We start from the raw sequence: 14,872 nt of genomic DNA on the forward strand, positions 1-14,872 counted from the left end.
ACCAGAGTGAAATTTTGGAAAAATATGAAGTATATATGTAGCATTTTCAAATCATTGTTATTTACACAGAACCTTAGGGTCTGGAAAATATTGTTGGGCCACACTTCCCGTGAGGCTCAAGAAACTCCTTTTTTGGAGGGGCGGGGGGCTTCAGACTTGCAGTTGGTGTGGAAGAGAGAGAGCAAACATGGAACTGGTGGGTTCCTTTTAGAGAACTAGGAGAGGTAAATAAATAAGAGGAAGGAATAAAGAACAATGAAGAGAGCTAACATAAAAAAAAACATTCTACCTTACATTTCCATTTAGAGATGGAAGGAATACTCCGATAAAAAGTCAGCTGTGCAAAGAGACCAAAAAACAGTTCATGAAAGAAAAAAAAATCACAGTCAGTAACAACTGATCACATAGTCAAACACGAGAAACAACCGTGCAAGGGGTTACAGCAAGGAGAATAAAAACTAAAAGTACATGCTGAACACTTATAATTCTCAAAAACATAAAACTGAGTAAATGAAAGCAGACACAGAAGAGTACATACAACCTGTTTCTAAAAAACGCAAAACGAAGCAAAACAAACGTGTGTCCGTGTGAAGAAGTTATCGCAATGGGGGAGCAGTGGAAGGAACCACAAAGGGGTGCCTGGGCAGCTGGTCACATTCTGGTTTTTGATCTAGGAGCTGGTTACACACGTTGTGAGAATTCGTCCAGCTGTAACTCACAGCATATGTCCTCCTCACTGTGTATCTTCTACGTCCATTAAAAATATTAAATCAGTGCTTCCCACCTGCGTTCCATAGGACTCTGTTGCCTAAAGAAACGTTATGGGGTTTTTTTTCCATAAAAGAGTGGTTTCCATAAGTTTGGGAAATGATGGGAGAGATGCATTTTATATTTCTATTAATATAGAAATATTATAGGAGGTCTCCATCAAGGAGTCTGAACTCACTAAGCCTTCCTACCTGGCCTTGGGCCCATTCAGGATGCCCTGTTCAAGCTTTTCTAAGGTTTCCTCCAGCCCCTAAATTTTAGTCACAACAGAAACTGCATGAAAGGATGTGGACCTGCTCACATAATGTACCCCGATTGGAACCAAACCTCTCTGAGGACTGTTATCAACCTCTCTGATCAGCATCACCCCCTTTTCATGGAAGGGAGCACATTTTAAACATGGCACAGCCTGCTCCTGGGGGTACACATCTCCCTTCAGCACGCCTGCACCCTTGGGCTCCCAGAGCAGTGAGCTGGCACACAGCAGGGCATTTGCAAATACAATCTAGGGAAGGAATACAGAAAAGCATATTTTCAAATAGAGCTTTTTTGCAGCTATCAGGTAGTCTCATGGGTTCCCAGCCCATGAACCAGAGTTTCTCCCACATATCTGAAAACCCACCACAAGCTGATTCTTACAACCACCCCATTTTTCTGGTTGCTTCTGTCAAAGCATCACTTCTTTACAACCAGCACTTTGCTGGCTCACAGTGGGGCAAACAGCTGCATTCACTGAGTCAGACTCTTACCTATTTTAAATTATTTTCTGCTCTTGTTACCATGAATGAGACTGTGGAATATGAAGGCTGTCTCCACGCACAACGAAATAACAAGCAGTGTTCTGTGTTGTTATCTTTAGGACAATTTCTACAACTTTATTTATTGATTCAATCAGGTAGTTGGTTTACCTTTAGCTATTCATTTCTGTCAAGTTCTATAGTTTAAAAAAAAAACCCACCTAAAGTCAGTTCATTACCTCCTCTCTCTCTCTCTCTCTCTCTCTCTCTTTTTTTTTGGAGGAGGAAAGATGCATCTTCAAATGACAAACAATTTGCCTGAAGCCCATCATTTCTCTTCCTGGCAACTGAACATCAATCGAGTCCTTCCATTCTTTCTGCTATGATCCTAATCAGATATGCCACCAACTGCTCCTTAATTATACAAGGAGGACAAGAACAACCAGGCAGTATTACCAGCCAATGTCATAAGACAAGGCATTCATAATAACAGAGACACCAGCTTTATTACATTGATTTCCATATAATAAATAGAAGAATTAAATTATACATTTCAAAGAAAATCTAGAACAAGCTTAATAACACTGGGATGTCCAGTTTGAAACCCATTCGGATTGGAAAGTATGGCTGCAACATCTCAAAGCACACTGAGACCGTTTTACATACACCACACTATACCATGCTCCATGGATACATAGTAAGCATGATTATATGTGAGACCACAAAAGACGTTGGAAAAAATAAATGAAATCAAACTATGAGAGAAGTTTACAAATGTAACTGTCACAGCTATGGTTATACAATCCCGAAGCAAAGTTGAAAAGAGTGTAATAAAGTGACTGCTGGACTTGGTTCAGGTCCAAGACACAGTGAGCAGCCCTGAAAATAATATTTTAAATGTGTTTGCTTCAGAGAGAGGAAAAACATTGCCCAAAGAGCTGCAAGGAAAACACGTTCACTTAAGAGCAAAAATACTTAAACTTTTAATCAGAGAGAATTCTTACAACTAGGGAAAGGAATAATGAATGTCATGATTGGCTAATTCATATTCCTACAACCAGCCATCATTGCTCCTACCTCATTTAAGTCCTGCCGAGTTTCAAAAGCCTCCTTTGGCAAAATGGCAGCCCTCTGGTCTATTCTGTAAGATACAAAGAAAAATTATTTCAATTTAAAAGAAGCCATTCAACAATGCACATCTGAAGCTGGCAGCTACAGATCTGACTATAACCCTGTTAAAAGACCTCAGTGGTATCCCACTGCCCATAGAATCAAGTCCAGACTCCTAATGATCTGCAAAACATTACAGTGTTTGAATCCTGCCAGCCTCCCTGGCTCCACCTCCTATCACTCTCCCACGTGTCCCCTACACTCCAGCCTCTCTGGCCTTCTCTCTGTTTCTTCAACACATAATGCTGGGGCCCTGTGCAAACCTTCCCCCCTTGCTGTTGCAGACGCTCTCCCCCAGATCTTCATAGAGCTAACTGTTCTCAGCATGAAAGCATCAGCTCATCAGCTAGGCTCCCAACCAGACCTTCCTAACTTCCTAACGGTAGCCCTCCCCCACACTCTCATCACACTGTCCTTAGGCACTTTTCTTAGCATGCATCACTATCCGATAGCATGTTCATTTGCATTTCCCTATTAAAATGTAAGTTCCAACAAAGCAGTGATTAGATCCATTTCTACATTGCTAAAAAAATTCTTTTGAATGAATGAATGAATGAATGAGATCCGATACAGCTGTTGCAAGAGGACACCATTTGTTCACTGAAAAGAGCTTTTGGAAATCTCATTCTCTCTCTTAACTAAAACAATCAATGTTACAGCAACTGCTGGTAATACGGTGAAGTCAGCTTTTGCCACTACATAGTTACTAACAGAAGGAAAAGAACTTAAGATGGGCAAATCTACTCCGATTTATTTATTTATTTATTTATTTATTTATTTTAGTTTAAAAACACAAAACCAAACTCCACGACTGGCAGATGCTTAACTCTAAATCATGATTCATCAAATGCTACAGTCCAGTGGCATCTTTTACATAACATTCAAGTCTTTCTGTAGCAGTTTGCAGACTATATATAATAGCCATATTAAATTATAGTTATTAATTTATCTTAGTGAATAAAAAGCCCATTATCTTAGTGAATAAAAGATTGAGTCGGTGTTAGGTCATTTATAAAAAGATTTATTTGGGGACATAATTATTTACAGTTATTGCTCTGCCTCAATTTGAGCCCTGAAGAAAGCACAGATGTCCTCTGAGTGGTCAGCAAGATGAATGACTTCTAAAAGTCAGGATGTACATTTAGAAATGCCACAAGCCTCACTTTGAAATAGTCTTAAGCATGCAGAGTGCTTTCGGTCCACGGGCATTGCTAACTGTGCAAACAACTTATTTCTAATTAGAAAGGCAAAGAGATGGTTAAACAAAATTATCAAGGTCGCACTGACATCTACCATGTCTGGACAAGCCAGCATGTACCTCCTGAGGGTGACAGAAGGCTAAGAGTCCCCACCATGAGTTCAGGGAGAGAGTGTTCGAGGGAGAAAAGTAAGGAAGAAGAACGCTGGTACACTCATCTTATGTTCATCAAGTCCTTGAATCACAAACACAGTGATTTCAGGGCTTCAGAAAATACAAAGGAGCTCTTCCCTGAAAAATGGGGAAAACACTCCTGGGGATAGGGATTCATTCATTCTAGCCAGTAACATCCAACACTCTGAATGGCTCATAATTTCTTTGTAACTTACAGTGGTTCTCAAATTGTGCTCTATAAGTTATGGCAGCACCAGAAAAATGGAAGAGCGTTGTTCTTTAATGGAAAGAATAGTTATGTTTTCAAGCAGGAATTTCTCTCGGTCTGCGGTGCCAGCAGATGGTAAAACAGATACACAAGCAGCAAACAAACATTAATGGGAGAAAGCAGAAACAGACTTGGTTTAAAAATATAGTATGCCCCACCAACCCCAGAGTGGCTCAGCTGGTTGAACACTGCCCTGTTCACTAGAAAGTTGCCAGTTTGATCCCGGCCACGGCACATAAGGAAGGCAACCGATCAGTGTTTCTCCCTCAACTCATATCTCCTCTCTCTCTCCCCCTCTCCCTCCCCTCCTCCTTCCTCTAAGCGTGTCCTCAAATGAGGATTTAAAAAAAAAGTTAAAATGTAGTATGTATTATTGAGATGTACAGTAATATACTCAAATGATCTTCCAGGAAAACTATTCGTAATCTCCAGATCAAGTTTGAGAATTATGGTCTAAGCATTAAAGGTGCTTCAATTTAATGATCATCTGAGTATCTCCTATGTGCCTGGTACATTGTTGGGGAGATAATAATCGATAAGCAGCATTCATGCCTTTCGGAGGCTTACAATCCAGTGGAATCTTGAGCAGAGGATGAAACTAACATCCAGCCTCCATGCTGTCTCAGTAAGTCAGGGATCAGCGCACATAACTGGTATTAGAATGATGGAGAGGAACTGGGGAGGTAGAGACAGATCACAGAGATGTTTTCAAGTATAGAAACAATCAAGAGGTCCTGGGCGGTGTTGTGCAGTGGTTACAGCATCAGCTCGTGCACTGAAGGGTTGAAGGTCTGGTTCCTGGTCAAGGGCATGTACCTGGGCTACAGGTTCCGAAATCTGGCCCCACTCAGGGTGCGTGCAGGGAGCAACCAATCAACATGTCTCTCTCATATCTATGTTTCTAGCTCTGTCTCTCTTTCTCTCTCCCCTCCCTCCATCCCTCCCTTCATTCCACTCTCTGAAAAATCAATGAAAAAAATACACTCGGGTGAAAATAAAAAATAAATAAAAAAAACGATGAAGAGGTCGTGGATATGGATTCAAAGTATGAAAGGAAAGAAATGGAATAATCAAACTTATTCCAAGGTCTTGAGCCTGTGTGATAAGAAAAATGACACGTGGCTTTTCTAATGGTGATATAAAAAATGTGCAATTTTAGTGAGGAGAAGGAGAAGCAGGCATAAAGAGAAGCAATTCGTGAGTTTAGGTTTAAATATTTGAAGCTTGGGGTGAGGCTGGAATAGGGAATTGAAAATACCTAACCAGGGCTCCCCCTGAAACGGGTGCTCCATAGTGTTCAGCAGTAAGAGTGCTGACCTGCCAGTGACCAGCAGTCACAGGCTCTGCCCTGGGTGCCTCCTCATCGTGTGGCCAGAGCCCAGCATCGAGCCTGCCACACGGTCCACGCTCAGTACATGTCTTTCGGATGGACGGATAAACAAAGAAAACAGAAGGACCCAAATCCAAGAACGTGTTCTTGATCTACTGTGTAGTAGAGGTGTGTACCCATGGGCAAGAGATTATCTGTATGCCTCAGTGTCCTTGTCTGCAAAGTGACAATAATGATAGCAAGCTGGGAAGGATGGTTCATGAATAATGCTTACTACTACTGTTAGTTATATCAAAATAATCCATGCATTCTATAACCATATACAAAAATGTCATAATAATGATAATAATTATATATTTTATTATTAATACTACTAATAATAATTGAAGCCTATGAATACATAAGCTGAAAGAGATCAAAGCTGGGACATCCTGCCTCAGGGCCACTAAGCAGGTCTCTGAAACTGGCTGGTTTGGGACAGAAGAAAGGAGAGTCATGAAGAAAATGGACACATCACTAAGGAGGCAACAGGCGGAACAGGACAGCACTCTAAGTGCTGAAGAGAAAGAAGGTACGAGAAAGAACAGTGTCCAGAAGAACTAACGATCCACCAGCCCTTACCACGCCAGGCTGGTCGTCCAGGCAGTACCTTATTTCCCTTCATCCTCATGGTCGCTATGTGAGATTAGGCTTATACCACCCATAGCTCTGTGCCAGGTGCCACGGAAGGTGTCAGGAATACAACAGTGAATAAAGCCAAGTCTCTGCCCTCATGCACCTTACATTCTTGCAGAAGGAGAGAGCCAGCCTAAGGAAATGACCCAGTGGTCTCTGGTGCGCCAGATGCTAACATGGAGAAAAAGAAGGAACGGGCTGCCCAAGCTCACACTGCTGGAAAGTCTCAGTCAGCGGGAGAGAACGAGAATGAAAGTGTACAAGTAAGAGATCACTGGATCGCAAAAGACAGAGGGCACGGCAGAAGAGGAAACAGAAACAACAGCTTCTCACGAGAGAAGTTTCGCAAGGAAAAGAGAACTGAGACAGTAGCTAGGTATCACAAATTCCCTTCTTTTTAAGATCTTTAAAGATACTGCTTGAATCATTTACAATCCCAGCTAGAAGCTGGCCTGAACTCAAAACTGGATCACACTGAAACACTCCCTCTGGCTCTCTCTCCTCCCTTCACCCAAAACAACAGAAAGGAGATCAAGTACATCTCTTTCAAATGCAGTCAGAGTTCTCTGCCAGCTTCAATACCACCCTGCCCCTGGCCCGGGTCCAGGCAATGGGAAATGCAGCGTGGACTCCTCAGCGCCCGACTGTGGCTCTCAGCCTGGTCAGAATGCAAAGCCTTCGAACACCACCGCATCACCACCCCATCGCTGCTGCCACCACCACGACACAATTCAAAATAAAAGCACTTCTCAACAGAGAAACACAACCCTGAATTGTTTGCTAATATTCAAAGAGCATCTTGCTGGATTCTGTGGCTGCAGAATTATGGCCAGCCAAATAAAGCGCAACTTTTCTAAAAACATTTGGTGTTCCCACATTGCTGAAACCCCAAAGCATGTGCTGAGCCAGACCGAGGGCCACCCTGCTGTGGCCTTCCCCCGTGGAGGTACACTGCAATCCCAAACAGCACAACGAACAGAGCACGAAGACATTTTTCTTGGCCTGAGAATAATGTCAAACCACAGATGTGATAATTTGTGAAGAAGCAGGATTTTAGCGTAGGATTTTTGATTTACAGCAACATTTCAACTACCCATAATTAAATTAGCAGATGAGAGTGTTCCCTAAGTCCGTGAAAAGCGTTCCCGTCTGCCCAGCTGCTCATGGAAGGCATCCGAGAGTTAACTGACACTTTCCCTCGAACCCAATAGCAAATTTATTACCAGCCCTTCAATTCCTTTTGCATCTGTCCTCTCCCCACCACCTTAGGTCAGGCCACCATCACCTGTCTTCTGGACTGCCTCCCTGGTCTCCCTGCTTCTCCTCTGTCCTCCCCGGATCATCCCACAGGACAACCTTGTCACTACCTTTGTGCACACTGTGCTTATAATAAAGACCAAAAGTTCTTCAAGTACCCTGTGACACCCTGAAGGACTTAGCATCTGTTCCCATCTTCAAGCTCAGTTCCCGTCAGTGTTCCTCTCTGCGCTCCAACTTTCCCTCCTGATTAACACATCTGTCTGTCAGCTACCTGGTACCAGATCAGCCAGGTGTCCTTTTGTACCTTACTGAATTCTAATCCATTACATCTGCTGTGTACATGTCAGTCTCTAATTCTGTATTTATATAATTATTTGATTTGTCTCCTTCTCATGAGTCTTGCTCGACGTTTATTCTAGGGCTGATCCTGGTATCTGGCATGTAGCAGGCACTCACGTGGGGGCAGCTGCCAATTCTGGTAGATGTCTGAGGATGTACAATGACCATGACAAAACTCATGCTCCCTCCTCCAACTGTAGCCTACTGGCAGGGCTGGCAAAAGGGATGCCTCTCATTCCCACAAGAAGATACAAGGAGACCTGCTAAAGATGAGCAAGTGTCTTCCTAACCCACACTGAGCAAACCTAGGCAGATGGAGCACGAGAAGAGCATTCAACACACGTTTCAGAGGGCTGCAGAGGGAGTCAGAACCTGAAAGCCAAACAGTGCCTACCGTGGGTCACATCTTAAGAGTTGCAGATACTCTGCCGCATTAAGCTGAGCCTGTATATTGGAAAGTCCGTATTAGAAAGCAACGGATACACTAATGTATACCCGGATGACTGTCAGCTGGCTGTAGGACGATTGTTTCCTGATACTCTTTTGAAAACAAAAGGTGTATCCCAAGAGGACAACCCTCTGAGCAAAACATTCTTTATGAACAAACAAAAGCTCCTTATGCAGACACAGACAAGATGCCAAAAAATTCCAGTAATATAATTAGTAACAATAACAACAACCCTCGATACCAGTCAAGATAAAGTTTCTTTCTCTAGGGAGTCTAAGCTGTATTAAAGACATTCTCTTACTGGTTTTTCCCAAATCTCTATGCTAAAGGCTCGCGAATACATACTGGGCAGCCAACTTCAAAGATAAAGAAACCAAGGCGCAGAATTTTAAATGACTCTCAGAGAGACCAACAGAAGACAGAAGTAGATGTTCGTGAGCTGACTTTCCAACCCAATGTATGGACCTGTACAAGTAAACAGACTCCACAGAGGGTAAGGATGTCATGGCTAGAGGCAGAACACTGATCCCCCGCAGCAGCCAGAGCCCAAGCCCACCCCCACCCCACCTTGCACTTCTCGGAAGATTAGAATCAACCAGTTTTATTAAAAACAGATTCCTGGGCCCCACACTCACCAATCAGAGTTTCCCGAGGAGAGGACTGGTAACATATATTTAACAAACACCCCGGGAGATTCTTTTTTTTTTTTTTTTTATCCTCACCCAGGGACATTTTTGCATGTATCTTCAGATAGAGCGGGAGGCAGGGAGGAAAAGAGAGAAAGATCGATGCGAGAGAAACACATGGACTGGTCACAACCCACACAACCCCAACAGGGGCTGGAGAAGAACTGCAACTGAGTTACATGCTCTTAGCGGGACCTGAACCTGGGACTCTCTGGTCCGCAGGCCGATGCTCTAACCGCTGAGCCACACTGGCCAGGGCCCCAGGAGATTCTTGATTGGGAAACATTGTCCTAAAGGGCCAAGTGCAACTACTTGGGGAGAGACCAATGGCTAAAAGGCACAGGTGGGGGACTTCTGGGAGGACGGGAGAAGCTGGGTGTTTCTGGCCTGGCTTTCCAGGTGACACATTTCAGAAGAGGAAAGGGCTGTGTCCCTGGAGACACTCTAAGAAACTCCAAACACAGGACAGTCCAGCTTCACTGAAATGAATACCTCTCCTCACCTCGGTGGGCTGGAATGGAGCCCAGAAATAGCCAGGATCCCGCCAATGCCCAGGGAATGGGTGAGCAGTGAGTCAGACCACAAGGCCAGGGTCAGACATGGCAGAGGGAAGGAGGGAGTCACATGTAGGGTTCAAAATACCCAGTGAACCAGAAAGGGAGAGTTTGGAAGGAGTATTGAGGACAGGGGATTCCATGGGAGCTGAGATCCTAATAATAGTTTCTTATCAGTAATAATGACAGCAGCACCTGGCCTGCTGAGCAGGATACCAGGCACTTTGCTCACATCATCTCATTTACTGCATGAATTTAATGAGCGGGTATCACACCTGCTCCCTGCGCAGGCAGGGCTCAGCCCAGGAGGCAGAGTGGTCAGAGCAGATGCTGCAGCTCCATGGACTATTCTGTTCACTCACATTATCCCCCTCAAGCACCTGCCAAGTCTCTTCACCTTTCGACCTCAAGAACTTTGCAGGCAGAGCTGCCCCCTCCACCTGGAAGTGTGGGAGAGCTACCTCCCCCAGGGCCAACGGAAAGGGGAGTGTGGATAAACACTGCAGCCCCCAGTTTTCAGAGGGATGCAGCGGGGATCTTTCTACACCGTTCCTCAGAGAGGCCCCAGGGAACTAACTCCGGTCCCCGAGAGTGTTCAGTTACACACCTGCTGTCAGCTCTTCCTTCTCCTGTGTTCTTGTTCCCCAGGGTCACCTCCCTGTACCCATGGCCTCTTATGAAGGTCTGATTTCTGGAAGAATTTAACATAAGAAAGTGAGCAACAGCCGGGCTGGTGTGGCTCAGTGGTTGAGCATCGACCCGTGCAACAAGAGGTCAACGGGTCAATTCCTGGTCAGGGCACATGCCCAGGTTGTGGGCCCGAACCCCAGTGGGGGTCACGCAGGAGGCGGCCAATCAGTGTTCTCTCTCATCAATGTTTCTGTTTCTCTCTCCCTCTTCCTTTCTCTCTCTAAAATTAATAAAGAAAAAAAATTTTTTTTAAAAAAAGAAAGTGAGCAACATAACTAAGTAGACACAATCCCTGTCTCTCTGGATCTTAGTCGGGGACAGAGGGAAAAAAATAATACACAAATGAAGATTTAGTTCAGATGCAAACACAGGGAAGAGCACAGAGGGTCACAAGTAACGGTGGCACAGGTTGGCTAATTTGAATGACAGATGAATATTTGATTAACATTAAATACTTATTGCACTGAGCACTGTGATACTGCAGCTGACACTCAACCTTCCAACACTAACTTTACATCATAAATCAGGATCGAAAGAACATGAAAAAAGCGGAGGACTTGGGTGGGTATTAATATTAAACAACCCTAAGTGCTACATGTTCCTAGTGAAAGTTTTCTCTGTCTCAAAAGGAAAAAGTCATGATTCATCTATCTCCACCTGTCCCATTCCTGCCTTCGTCATTGTCACCAGCACCTCCCACAAGGGAGATGCTTTAGCTTCCAGGATGTCTCCCCACAACACACAATGCTTGGGGGGGGGGTCTTTTATTTTTATTTTTATTTTTTTTATCCTCACCCGAGGATATTTTTCCATTTTTTGTACAGATAGAGTGGGAGGGAGAGAGAGGAAGGGAGAGAGAGAGAGAAACATCGACGTGAAGGGACACATCGCGTGGCTGCCACCCGCACGACCAACCAGGGCCGGGGACAAACTGCAACCAAAGTACGTGCCCTTAGCGGGAACCGAACCCGGGTCTCTCAGGACCACAGGCCGACGCTCTAACCGCTGAGCAAAACCGGCCAGGGCAAGGGGGGGGGGGTCTTTTAAAGATGTAATCTGAGCATGTCATTCCCATTGAGACCCTCCCATGGCTTCTCTCGGAACTTCAACAAAATCCAAACTCCACAGCCTGGCCACTGCCCATCCTTATGACCTTGGTCTATGTCCTGAATACGCCGCACATCTGTACCTGCTATTCCCAGAGTACGCAGTAGGGTTCCCATTGTGACTTCATTTAGAAGCCACCAACGAATGCTGTCCGTGCCTCAGTACAAAGCTGTCCTTACCCATGTGGTCTTGGCATAAGATAAAGAAAACCTGGATCAGAGTCAGTTTGAGGGGCAAGGGAGGGTTAGTGATCAGAGGGAAATCCACAGAATAAAACACTCAAAGGCAGAGGTGTCTAGGACACAAATTCTGGTTTTAAGCACCACCTGGCCCTGCAAAAGTCACCTTTAATATTTGCTTTCTGATCCCAATTGACCCACCATAAAAGCCACAGGTACCCCCGAAATTACCTTAAGTTTCCTTCAGTTAACAAAAATGAAAAATAAATGCATTCTCTGCTAACTTTCCTAATATTCCTGTTTACAGTCGTCCCTCGTTTATTGAAGTTAATCCATTCCAGACTCTAGCGGTTGTACCTGGTGTTGAAGGATTCCTGGGGTGCTTGAATACATAGGCCTACAGTCCATACGTACAGTAATTTTCATTTGAATTGTAATACAGGGGTATATAATTGACTCAGACAACCGAGCGTGCGCTGTATTGTTTTCACTGTCTCAAATCAACTTTTTAATGAATATATTTGAAAAAACCGTGATAGAGTGAAGCCTCAAAAGTTGAAGCGCAAAGTGGCAAGGGATGACTGTACCTCAAATTGAGATACAACTATGGGGGGGCGGGGGGAGAAACAGAGAAAATAAAATTATGTCATATAATTGCAGAAGTTTTAACAAATTTATGATGGTTCCATATCCTGAATAATATACTATTTTTTAAATTTATAAACAGTTTCTTGATTTACAAAATTAATAGGGGTTCAATAGGAGAAAATTTGGAAAAAAGAATATATTTTAAATCACCCATCATCATCCCACCTCAAAGTAACCACCAATAAAATATTGGTTTATGTCTTTCCGGTATATATTTCTGTACATAATTATATAGTAAGCCAAAGTAGAATCACACCCCAGCCAGGTGGCTCAGTTTGTTGGAGTGTTGTCTCATGCACCAAAAAGGTTTTGGGTTTGATCCCAGGTTGGGGTGGGGGCAGGGCAGCTGATTGATGTGTCTCTCTCATCTCGTGTCTCTCTCATCTCTCTCTCTCTCTCTCTCTCTCTCTCTCTCTCTCCCTCCCTCCCTCCCTCTCCCTCCCTTGCTCCCTCCATTCCCCTCTCTTTAAAATCCATAAACATATCCTAGGGTGAAGATTATAAAAAAAAAAATCACATAATACCATAATGTAACTGCTTTTTTCCCCTGTAAAAATAGATCATAAACATGTACTCATTTTAATACTCTCCTAAAATATAGTTTTAAAGATCCGTCAGGCAGATGGACATTTCTCAAGGGGGTGATGGCACGTCCCCTAGGGAGCATTCAGACTCTTTGGAGGCGACCTGTAATTGGTTCAGAGGCTGGGCTGCCCACTAGCATTGGTGGGCTAGAGCCAAAGCTGCCGGAGCTCCGAGATGTGTGGGGCAGTCCCACGCAACAAAGAATTGCTCCACACCCAGCAGGACTTCCAAATGTCCTCTGGGAATGTGAGAGCCAGAGGCACTTGACACTCAGCTGAACCAGAAATCTATGAGGGCTAGGGGATAAAATAGAAATATCTAGAATACACAGAAGGAAGAAGGAGATTGGATTGACTTGTCTCAAAGTTTCCATCCTGAGCCCTATCCTATGATTTCACCACATACAGAAAATCAGACACATGATGTTCCACCTAGTTCTCGCAAAGTTATCAATTATTCACTATATTCCTATCTTCTTCTATAATCAAATAATTGGATAATTTACATCCTAGGTCTTATTTTGGTTAAACATTTCAATTCCAATGCCTAGACAACTTTTACCCTTAAGCACAAACCAAGGAAACCATAATGGATGCACATAAAAATATTTTTAGACAAGATGGTGGCAGAGTAGGTGGAAGTTACAGTCACCTCCTCCCAGGACTAAACCAGAATTACAACTAAATTACAGAACAATCAACATAAATTACCAGAAGACTCACTGAACAGCAGTCTTATAACAAGGATTTACAGAAGTCACACTGAGACTGGTATGAAGGCTACAACCATGAAAAGGGCTGGCCCTACACCAGCATGTGTCAGTTGAGAATCTGGAGGGATATCTCAGCTGCAAAGGTCCCCTCTGAGGGGCAAGAGACCTCAATTCCACGCCAGCTCCCCTCCCCCCCAGAGTACCAGAGTTGGGAAGAGTAGCCTACATAATCTGGCTGTAAAAATAAGCTGGGATTTCATCTACTGGGGAGAGATGGGAGTCTCCTAGAAACCCAGATGCCCTCTTGAAGGGCCAGGTACAAAAATCTCATTCATTCCCAGCCACTCACCCTGGGCTCCAGTGGAGGGAACGAAGCTCATAGAAGACTGGAGTCATACAAGGAGAAACTGGGTTATCTTGCTTCAGAGAAAGAGCTGAAAGGACAACCACCAAGGTTCCTGTGCCAAGTCCCTCTGCCACACTGTCCACAGATGCCATCTTTCCTGGGTCAAGCGCTCCCCTCCTTACAATATCAGCCTGAAGGAGTGCACGGGCCCCACCCTCCTGACGCTCTATGGCTTTGCCCTGCAAAGCTCACATTCTTCAGAGGAAATCTGCTGGCTTTGGCCAGCCTGGGCCCACAGTGGAGACTTTCTTAGAGTGCTCGGGAGGAGGTCTGGGCAGTCTCAGAAGCTTTCAGAGATGCACAAGGAAAGACTGAGTTGTGTGGCTTTAGAAAGGGGCCATTTTTCCTCCCCTGAATGCCCAACAAGTGCTTCCCCAACAAGAGATCCACTAGCCCCACCCTCCCAATTCCCTTTGCCCCCCCAATTCCCTTTGCCCCCCCCAACAACCCCCCCACCCCACCCCCGTGAGCTTGCACCCTGAAGAGGCTTCAGCTGATTTCGGCAAGCCTGAGCCTGCATTGCAGACTTTCTCGAAAGGCTCTCAAGGAAGTCCAGGCAAAACCAAGGGAAAGATTGAATTATGTGGCTCTATGGCAAAGGCCATATTTTCCTCCACCCTTGATCAGTGCCACTGCTCCTGTGCAGAGTACTCCCTCTACACTGCTAAAAATCATGGTCTGTTTTAGCCTGATGAACTGTGCTGGCCTCACCCTGATAATTCCCTATAAGACCCCACCCCACCACAATGGAATGCTGACCCCAGGCTGACCTTAGTACACTGAAAATTTTGCTGAGTGGACTCAGACCCAGCAATGGCACCAAGTTTGAATCTGTATCAATCTGGTGAACACCACTCACCCCTACTTGGTTACTCATTAAGAACTTATATTATGCAACTTGCATACCACCAGAGATTCTTTCAGTGATTCAGCCTAAC

General features: G+C 44.4%; 1 protein-coding gene across 2 annotated transcripts in view; it reads right to left on the minus strand.

Moving 5' to 3' along the window:
• FAM13C (family with sequence similarity 13 member C) overlaps nucleotides 1-14,872 on the minus strand; it is a 142,958-nt gene that overhangs the window by 55,531 nt on the left and 72,555 nt on the right. For both annotated transcript variants that reach the window (XM_036265152.1, XM_036265151.1), the window contains one exon: nucleotides 2,583-2,646. In XM_036265152.1, coding sequence (XP_036121045.1) covers nucleotides 2,583-2,646 — 64 coding nt within the window. The remainder of the gene's footprint in view (nucleotides 1-2,582; nucleotides 2,647-14,872) is intronic.

This window comes from Molossus molossus, unplaced genomic scaffold, assembly GCF_014108415.1.
Source record: "Molossus molossus isolate mMolMol1 unplaced genomic scaffold, mMolMol1.p scaffold_m16_p_17, whole genome shotgun sequence".
Taxonomy (NCBI): Eukaryota; Metazoa; Chordata; class Mammalia; order Chiroptera; family Molossidae; genus Molossus; species Molossus molossus.